Source organism: Perognathus longimembris, chromosome 11 (genome assembly GCF_023159225.1).
Source record: "Perognathus longimembris pacificus isolate PPM17 chromosome 11, ASM2315922v1, whole genome shotgun sequence".
Classification (NCBI taxonomy): domain Eukaryota; kingdom Metazoa; phylum Chordata; class Mammalia; order Rodentia; family Heteromyidae; genus Perognathus; species Perognathus longimembris.
Window position 1 is genome coordinate 19,812,649 of NC_063171.1, and position 10,319 is coordinate 19,822,967.

The window sequence follows — 10,319 nt, forward strand, 5'->3', positions numbered from 1 at the left end:
AGCTTCATTTTAATTTTGTGATGTCTAACTATAAACTTTAGCAAAAATAGAAGTGAAACCTAAATTAACCCCATGAGGCTATTATATTTAGGCAAGCACTAAGGGGAATTTTTCTGGGGAGAAAAGGTGTTAGTTTCATGACTTTACCTTGACAGGTAGGGGCTCTATTACTTAGCTATGCCTAGAATTCTAGGTTATTAAACATAAGTAACTCGGGTTGGCAATGTGGCCTATTGATAAGTGTTTGCCTAGCATGCATGAAGTTCAGGGTCCCATTCCTCCGCACCACATAAACAGAAAGGGACAGAAGTGATGGTGTAGCTCAAGGTAGAGTGCTAAGTTTGAACACAAAGAAGATATGGGACAGTGCCAGGCCCTGAGTTCAAGTCCCAGAACTGGCATGAAGCCCTGGGTTTGATTCCTCAGCACCACATGAACAGAATAAGCCGGAAGTGGTATTGTGGCTCAAGTGGTAGGAGTGTTAGCCTTGAGCAAAAAGAAACTAGGACTGAGTCCAAGCCCCAGGACTGGCAAAAAAAAAACCCAAACCAAAACAATGACAAAAAACCTGGGGCTGGGAATGTGGCTTAGTGGTAGAGTGCTTGCCTAGTATGCATGAAGCCCTGGGTTCCATTCCTCAGCACCACATGTTCAGAAAAAGCCAGAAGTGGTGCTGTGGCTCAAGTGGTAGAGTGCTAGCCTTGAGCAAAAGAAGCCAGGCCCTGAGTTCAAGCCCTAGAACTGGCCAAAAAAAAAAAAAAAAAAAAAAAAGCCAGAGCCAGGCTCTGAGTTCAAGCTCGAGGACTGGCACACAAAATATAAGACACTTTAAAATGTAAATAACTTACTCTCTCTCCTTCTTTTTTCTTTGTAAGTCCAGAATAAGCTTCAATTACTCCAAGATGATAGAGTTGTCTAACCAGTGACAGAGCACAGGACTGTGCTGCCAACTTCTTATTTGATCCATGTTCACGTGCAAAAATCCCTAAAAATGTAAGTTCAGGATTAATAACAAGAGGATAACTCCTTAGTAAAGAAACAGTATGACAGTCACTAAAGTTATCAAAGATGCCCTAAAATACATGCCTTTTAGCTCCCTTTCATTCTGTTCATTACCCAATGTAATTCCACAACTTCTAAATATTTAAGCTGGAAAAGATCAGTCCACCTCTTGTAAGCTAAGCTCTGCAGTGTAAGGTATAATTTATTCAAGGCCACACAATACTGTTGGTAACAAAACTAGGCCAGGTGCTGGTAGCTCAGGTCTATAATCCTAGCTACTCAGAATTTGACATCTCTAAAGATTGCAGTTTGAAAGCCAGCTTAGCCAAGTCTGTAAAATTCATTATCTCCAAATAACCACCAAAAGGCCAGGAGTGAAGCTGTGGCTCAAGTAGTAGAGCTCTAGCCTTGAGCACAAGTTCAGGAATAGCACTCAGACCCAACCACCCAGATTGGCACACAAAGAAAAAGCACGTGTATAGTGCTATTTTTGTATTTAAAGCAGAACACCGACAGACTTAAGAACACACCATCATATCTTTTTTATCTATTTCTTACATGTACCCCAGAGTAACCCTCTCCAACCTTGTCGTGTAAATGGACCATGATCTGCCTATACTGGGTATGATGGCAGGCAAACCCATCCCTGTGCAGCTATGAGTTCAGAACAAATATCTGGCTTTTCTACCTGGTAAGTTCCCTATATCTCAGTCTCCTAAGTAGGTAGGAATATGTGCTGATATAATTCATAAACTTTGAAAATGATCAAAGTTTAAACCTAACACAACATACTCTTTCATTAATACAGTTTACAATAAGTGGTTGGTATTTAGTGTGAAAATTTCTCTCCACACTTAAAGATTAAGGAAATAGTAACTTACGTCTGCCCAGCTGCTTGATATAAATGGTCATTTCTGCAATAAAGCTCCTGTAAAAACATACAAACAAGGTTAGAAATTTCAGTAAAAAAAAATACTAAGTCTCCCAAGGGAGGCTTTCTAACTGCCATTAGGCAAATCATAGCAAAAAAAAAAGCGCGTGCTATTAACATTTATTTCTATCCAAACCTAGAAGAAAATATGTAAACTTTGCATAATGTACATGGCACGAGACAGTTATCAGTTGATGAGCCTACTGTTCATAAAAAGAAAATGTTAGTGCTTTAGATTTTATATTTACTTACTTTTATTCCAAAGGTTGGAGTCAGATTAGCTAGAACACATTCAAAGGAAGGAACTAGTTGCTACTGAGCTTAAAGCCAAAAAAAATAGGAGTAGGCAACAACTCTCCAAATTATGATTAGCTTAAGATCCAAGTTGACACTCATTATGGATAAAATTTGTTAAAATAGGTGAATGTACACCAACACTCGTGTATGCAGTAGTAGCTCTTTGGGACAGAATGCTAATCTCCTTATAGTTAGAAGCAGCCCTTGCTAACAAATTTAACATATACCACATACACCATGTATTTAAATCAGGCCCTTAGGGAATAAAGAGTAGTTTTTCCTCATGACTTAATTCTAGCCACAACAACGAATGAATTGGGGTATTAAGCAAGGGAAATAATTCACTCTATAAACTATATATTCTTGATCCTTCCGTTGCTCAGGTACATTCTGAACTTTGTGCTGTGAGTAAAAGGTTAGATGAAGCTTAAGAAAAAAAAAGGTTAGTCTCCTTCCTATACTTCAAGAACTGACCTTCAGGCACAAAGGCTTCAGGGGTCAAAGGTCACTGGCTTTCAGGGAAACAACATCCACCCTTTCATTAATGACACCGATGACAATATGTTTCTCAGCCAGGCTTAAAGTCAGCACTCAATCTCATTCTCCTCCACCTAGGGGGAACAGCGACACCAGAAATCAGTTTACAATAGTTTTCCATGTGATTGCTTAGTTCAGCCTAAGCATCAGCACATGTGTATATGAACACAGACTTCTGGTGTTGCTCTCTATTATGCCTTTCAAAAAAGGACATACATAGAGCAATGTTGTCTCAGCTCCCCCAACTGTCAGCCTCCTATGTTGTCTTGTCCTGAATTATTTCTTTGCATCAGAAATCAATAAGATACTGACATTAAAAAAATGTTTGCAACAATAAGCTTAAGGCACAATTTAGGTATCTTATTGTTCCTAAAATCATGAAAAGCTGCCGTTAAGCCCAATTAAATAAAACAAAAATATTTTTAAAATTAAATTTATCTTTAAACTATAGGTTTTAAAAATCTGATCAGATATAAAAGCACAATGTTTGAGAATTCAGGACGAAACAAAATAGTGGGAAGCAGGAGGAGCTATGCTCTGATCATCCTTTTGATGGCAAAATTTTTATTTTAGTAATTATTTTAGCGTTTTAGAATGTTTAAATTTTCAAGAAAAATGTATTTTCAATGTATTTTGAAAAATTTATTTTGTAAATTAAGAATATCAAATCGAATCATTAGGTGTGCAGAACATCCCATCTATTCCAATAAAAATATAGTGCCCCCATAAGAATCTAATCCATATGAGCCTTCCTGGGAGTAATAAGCACTACACCCTGGAATGCTCTTAGGAATAACAGCAAGCAGGCTGAGAAACATACTGTCACATAGCAACTTGCCTTTATGTTCAATTCCATATATTTAACAGAAAAAGAAAATGTCCACTAATTTAAACCACATACAAAGAATGAGGCTGTTTTTCAACGTTACAGCCCTCAGACTTCGACAGGACTGTAGGCTGGAAACTTTCAAACTGAAATGAAATTTGGACTAGAGGCAATACAATCTACAAAACTTATATACACATCTAACTTGAAAATAAGTAGTATTTATTTAAAATGCCTCTGATAATACCATATTAGCCAAATCATAGTCAATTGCTGGTTACTTGTGGTGGTGACTTTTGCTTCTCACATTTAAATGAGAATCTCAGAACTCTTAAAACATCTAATGTTACAGCAAAAGCAAAACCACAATAAAATGCACAATAAATATCAGTAATTCTTGTATAAGGGTAATTTATTGTGCTTTCCATACATAATTCATGCCTGATCCACACATTAAAATACAATTGGCTAATGAATATCCAAACAACCTTAACTTATTATATAGAAGAAAAAGAGTGAAACAAGCAAACCTGTTGTGATCGGGACCCACTTGGGTGTACTTATATTCTCCTTGGATATTTTCTTTTTGGAAATACTGGTTCAGACGAGCCTTAGCATTTTCCAAGGTCCAGTTTCCATGAAGCCCAGCATTTAAATCCACTTCTTCTGACTCTAAAGTCTGTAGAATCAATGATGATTAAATTTGGCTGCACTGCTTTTGGGTTATGCATAAAGTACAGATATGTATTTACACTAGCATCTTATTTGATCTATACCTTATAATGCAAATAAGTTCTGTTGTGATGCTGGGGATGGAATCAGGGTCCTATGCATGCTAAGCAAGCACTTTAGGACTGAGCTACATCTCTAGCTTTGGGCTGCTTAAGACAATCCTGTGAAGCTCAGGCTAGCCTTTAACTCATGATCCTGCATTCTCTGGCTCTTGAGTGAAGAAACTACAGGCATTTGCCACCACACCCAGCTTAGAAATTGGTATAAACAACTTCTGAGCTGAACATGTTGGATGGAGTATGCCTAGTATCCCAACACTCAGGAGGCAGAAAAGGGGGGATTGAGAGTTCATGGCCAACTTGAACCACAGTGAGACCACATCTCAAAAAAAAAAAAACAAATAGTTTATAATCCTTCTCAATAATAGTTTCTAATGCAATTGGAGGCTCTATTGTCAAATTTTTCATTTTAATAAAATATTTTAGTTATTTCTTAAAATTTGACCATTTTTGCTTATATCAATACGTCAAATATAATGGAAAAAAACAAGCCATACTATTATGTGTGCTTATGAGATTTTCTAAGATAATTACATTTTCTTTTTCTTTTTTGCCAGCTCTGGGGCTTGAACTCGGGGACTGAGCACTGTCCCTGGCTTCTTTTTGTTCAAGGCTAACACTCTACCACTTGAGCCACAGCACCACTTCTGGCTTTTTTCTATATATGTGCTGCTGAGGAATCAAACCCAGGGCTTCATGTATATGAGGCAAGCACTTTACCACTAGGCCATATTTCCAGCCCTGATAATTACATTTTCTAAGAAGCAGGAAAGACATTTTGTTTTCAGCAAAAATATACTGCTTAGGAGACAACTTGGAATAACATATTTGTGCCCGGCTAGTTTATGTATACAATGCTTTGTATGAACAAGTAAGTTTTAAACACCCACTTAAGACAATTGTCAAATTATGAACTTATAAATGTTCCATTCTTGTTGTTAAGCCCCATATTACATATCCAGAGATGCAATAAAGGATTGTAATAAAGGATTGGAGCCTTACCGCTTGCACTTCTTGTTCCTCCTTTCTTGAGTAGTAATCCTTTAAGTTGGCTCCCCGATCCCAGGTGGGACCACCAAAGTCAGAATCCTCAGTTTCAGAATTATTTTCTCCTAAAGAAATTGGTTTATTTTTTTTAATGAACCAAGCTATAAAAACCCTAAGTATTTTAGTTTCTCTAACGTGGCACCCCTAGGTTTTAATTTGGTAAGGAAACTCAATGTCTAAAAACAACATCCTTGACATAGAGGTCGAAATAAAAAATTTCAAATCTGATATGAAATTACTACATTCACAAAGAGTAATCTGTTAACTCAACATGTTATTTGTTTAAGCATTTTAATTTCTTGCCAGTCCTGGGGCTTCTTGAACTCTGGGCCTGAGCTTTGTCCCTGAGCCGCTCTGTGCTCAAGGGCTAGCTAGCACTCTAACACTTGAGCCACAGTACCACTTCCAGCCTTTTCTGTTTATGTGGTACTGAGGAATGGAATCCATGGCTTCGTGCATGCGAGGCAGGCACTCTACCACCAAGCCACATTCCCAGGCATATTTAAGCATTTTATATATTAACAAGTAATACTACTTTTTTTTTTTTGCCAATCCTGGGGCCTTGGACTCAGGGCCTGAGAACTGTCTCTGGCTTCTTTTTGCTCAAGGCTAGCACTCTGCCGCTTGAGCCACAGTGCCACTTCTGGCCTTCTGTATATATGTGGTGGTGGTGAATCGAACCCAGGGCTTCATGTATATGAGGCAAGCAAGCACTTGCCACTAGGCCATATTCCCAGCCCGCAATACTACTTTTTAAAGAAAAGATCCTAAAAGACAAGGCTAACTGAAGGTATGTAGGTGAAAAGTGACTTGATGAGAGAGCAAAAAAAATTAGCAGTAAAAACTGATTTTTGAACTGGGCATCAGTGGCTCACACCTGTAATCCTAACTACTTAGGAGGCTGGCCTGGGCAGGAAGTCCTTGAAAATCTTATCTCCAATTGACCAACAGAAAACCAGAAGTAGCACTGTGGCTCAAGTGGTAGAGCACTAGTATGGAGCTGAAGAGCTCAGGGACAGTGCCCAGGTCCAGAGCTGAAGCCCCACAACCCACTCCTCCCACCTCTCCCCAAAACCGATTTTTAAGGTGTTAACATGTATTTTTGTCCATATTTTACTTCTCAAAAAATGAGGAAAAAATGTTCTTCCATAAAGTGAATGTATTGGACACAAATGAGCTTAGAATAAGAAAAGGTGGTGCCAGAAATAGCTAAGTGGCACAACTTCTGTCTACTCTGGACAAGGCCCTAAATTCAAATCCTAGCCTAAAAAAAAAAAAGAAAAGAAAAGAAAAAAGAAAAAAGGCATGGTAGAGGGGCAGGGGTTGGAATGATTCCTATAATCTTTTAACCAAGTGGCAGCAAACAGTGGTTCATTGCCAGCCCAAAGAAAAAATGTAGGTTACTCCATCTCTAATTAACCAGCAAAATAATGGCTAGAGGTATGTATGGCTCAAGTGGCAAAACACACTTATGAGCAAATAATCTGAAGAGTATCATGTCCCAAAACTGAACACACACATAATTCTTTAACCAAATTTTTTTCTAGGCTTGTGCAACACCTATCCTGAAATTTTTATGGAAAGTAACAATTATACTGTACCATATTTTTCTTTTTAGGTGCCAGCCCTAGGGCTTGAACTCGGCATATTGTCCCTAAGCTTTTATTTCTTCTAAGTACCACACGCTAACCAATTGCACCACTGGAGCTCCCCTAAGTTTTTTTTTTTTTTTTTTGCCAGTCCTGGGCCTTGGACTCAGGGCCTGAGCACTGTCCCTGGCTTCTTCCCGCTCAAGGCTAGCACTCTGCCACTTGAGCCACAGCGCCACTTCTGGCCGTTTTCTGTATATGTGGTGCTGGGGAATGGAACCTAGGGCCTCATGTATCTGAGGCAGGCACTCTTGCCACTAGGCTATATCCCCAGCCCCTCCCCTAAGCTTTTATTTCTTACAGCTCCATCTCTGGCCTTTTTTGTTTTTTTAAATCTTGATTCTCAATCAATCTCAGCATCCTGAGATGCTAGGATTATAGGCATTGAGCCACATGCACACACCATATAGTACCATACTAAGAAATAGTCTAGTGGTTATTTATAAATTTATAACGACTTTGGGTCATCTCTCGTAACATGAGTTTACTGTACTTTCTTACCTAAATGAAAATGTGAAATGAGGACCAAGTAAGACTGCTGTTATCTTCTCAGTTGTGCTAATTCAAGTCCCTTACCTGCTGCTGCCTTGAGAGCCAGGTGTGGAGGAAGAGGTCCTCCCATGGGTGCTTGTCCATCTTCCTTATTAGTATTTGCTGTTGTGTCAGTTGTTTCAGTAACTGCAGGTGGAGGTGCTATCTGTAAAAGTCAAAGGAATCAGCGCTTTTGCCTTTACTGAGACTACAAAATTCATGTAATACAGTATTTCTTTTAAAAATAAGTCCCACAATTGGACTGAGGGCCTTGAGCTCTTGCCTTGTTTTTGCTTACAGCTGACATCATCTACCACTTGAAGCACCAGTTTCACCTTTTTCGCTGGTTAACTAGAGATAGAGATTTGTCTGTCTGGGCAGGCTTTGAATCACCATCCTCATATTTCAGTTTCCTGAATAGATAGGACTATAGGTATGAGCCACTTGTATTGTCTCATTTATTTTTTTAAAAAAATATATAACTATTCAGTTCTCCGGCAGAAAAAGATGCAACAATAAAATTAATAATCCTCCAACTGGAAATATGTATATAATTTTCTTTAAAAAAAAAAAAAAAGCTACAAACATGGGCCTGGGATTATGGCCTAGTGGTAGAAGTGGTAGAGTGCTTGCCTTGCATACATGAAGCCCTGGGTTCAATTCTTCAGCACAATATATATAGAAAAGACTAGAAGTGGTGCTGTGGCTCAAGTGGTCGAATGCTAGCCTTGAGCAAAAAGAAGCCAAGGACAGTGGCTCAGGCACTGAGTTCAAGCCAGAGAACTGGCACACACAAAAAAAGCAAAATCACAAATGTATACTTTTTAGTTTAACTACTTCTGTAGTTGAGTGTTTTTCCTCATTACCTTCATTTGAGAATACCTTAAGTATTCAAAATTACTTTTGATGAGTTTCCATTAGATATCATTCTAGGTACTAAAAATTAAACAGTAAGGTCAATGTGCACATATAAACAATACTGCAAAATACTGTTTTTACCCTTGTGATCACATAGCTGAATAGGGGTTTTGAGAATTTTTCATACAGCCTAGTAAAGGTGAAAATTCAAGTTTTAATTCCTAACAAATGTGAATCACTTTCTAGCCACCATTACAAGTAGAACCATTTTAAGTTAGAAACATTCTGAATAAGCTTCTAGACCTCACTGGTTTGGGGCATTTTTTAGTTATTTTATGCACACATAAAAACTAGTATTTTAGGGGGCTGGGAATATGGCCTAGTGGCAAGAGTGCTTGCCTCATATACATGAAGCCCTGGGTTCGATTCCCCAGCACCACATATATAGAAAATGGCCAGAAGTGGCACTGTGGCTCAAGTGGCAGAGTGCTAGCTAGCATTGAGCAAACAAAGCCAGGGACAGTGCTCAGGCCCTGAGTCCAAGCCCAGAACTAGCTAAATAAATAAATAAATAAATATTAGTATTTTAGCTGGGCACTGGTGGCTCACACCTGTAATGCTAACTACGCAGAAGACTAAGATCTGAGGAACCCGGTTTGAAGCTAGCCTAGGCAGGGAAAATCCTTGACTCTTATCTCCAATTAAGCACTAGAAAAACAGAAGTGGAGCTGTGGCTCAAAGTGGTAGAGTGGTACCCATGAGTGAAAGAGCTCAGGAAGGGCAGGGAGGTAGCTCAGTGGCAAAGGGCTTGCCTAGCAATTACAATGCCATGTTCAATCAATCCCCAGTACCAAAAAAGCCCACCCTCAAAAAGAGCTCCAGGACAGCACCCAGGTCCGAGTTCAAGCTCCACAACTGACAAAAATAAAAGTCTGCATATGTTTACACTAAACTCAACTTTTACTCCTATATTCAATATACATCTCAAGTGCTTAGCTTCAAACTTACCCCAACAGCTGGGACTTCTTCACTCTTTACTTCATTAATTCGAACCAAATAGTTAACGAAGTCTCTGGCAGCATTGCTCTGTGCATCTTTTTTATTGGTGGAATTGCCCATGCCAGCATAATTATATCCTTCTACCCGCACCTTCAAAATAAATATTAAAAATGTTAGTTTTCTACAAACCCATAGTCCACTAATAGATAATAACTACCTCTTGTATATATATTGATTACACAGTATTATATACAAAAGCATTGAAAACATGGGGCTACCCTATGAAAAACCCTGAATTATACACTAACAGAGAAGCTAATTCAGGCAGAATGCTCTAATTAATAATTATTTTAATTCAAGCAGCTAGTGGGTGATATTCTCATCTAACAGAATATCCCACATTAAAATCCTATTTTGTAGTCATACACAGAGAAAATACTCCTCTTATTGTAAGCACTGATTGTACATAAGTTAGTAAAATTTTCCAGAGTGAAGACAACTTCTCTCCACTTTTCTACTGACACTAAGCAAGGAAGATTTATGCTCTAATCCAAATAATATACCTCACCAATTAATTATTTAACAAAACAACCAAGCACAATAATTATTTCCCAATGTGCAATGGAATCCCCAGTGTGCAATGGATTTTTTGTTAACATTTCCAAGCAATGTGCTTAACCCAAAATGAGATTCATATACCACCATATTCTTTATTACCTCACACATGAACTTCTGCCTGTTTTTGTTCCCCACTGCTCTAATCTCATAGGATGGAGTCATCTTCCTCTTGCCACACCAGGCATACAGAAAATTTTTAATGTCACCCATGATTCAGGTCTTCAGACCTAAGG

The 10,319-nt window shown here is 38.5% G+C and overlaps 1 protein-coding gene across 2 annotated transcripts in view; it reads right to left on the bottom strand.

The window, feature by feature from the left end:
• Dhx9 (DExH-box helicase 9) overlaps window positions 1-10,319 on the bottom strand; it is a 33,163-nt gene that overhangs the window by 19,236 nt on the left and 3,608 nt on the right. For both annotated transcript variants that reach the window (XM_048356738.1, XM_048356739.1), the window contains exons 2-8: window positions 10,186-10,313; window positions 9,478-9,618; window positions 7,657-7,777; window positions 5,387-5,496; window positions 4,124-4,272; window positions 1,884-1,930; window positions 849-985 (exon numbers count right to left, since the gene is read on the bottom strand). In XM_048356738.1, coding sequence (XP_048212695.1) covers window positions 849-985; window positions 1,884-1,930; window positions 4,124-4,272; window positions 5,387-5,496; window positions 7,657-7,777; window positions 9,478-9,618; window positions 10,186-10,296 — 816 coding nt within the window. In that variant the 5' untranslated portion in view covers window positions 10,297-10,313. The remainder of the gene's footprint in view (window positions 1-848; window positions 986-1,883; window positions 1,931-4,123; window positions 4,273-5,386; window positions 5,497-7,656; window positions 7,778-9,477; window positions 9,619-10,185; window positions 10,314-10,319) is intronic.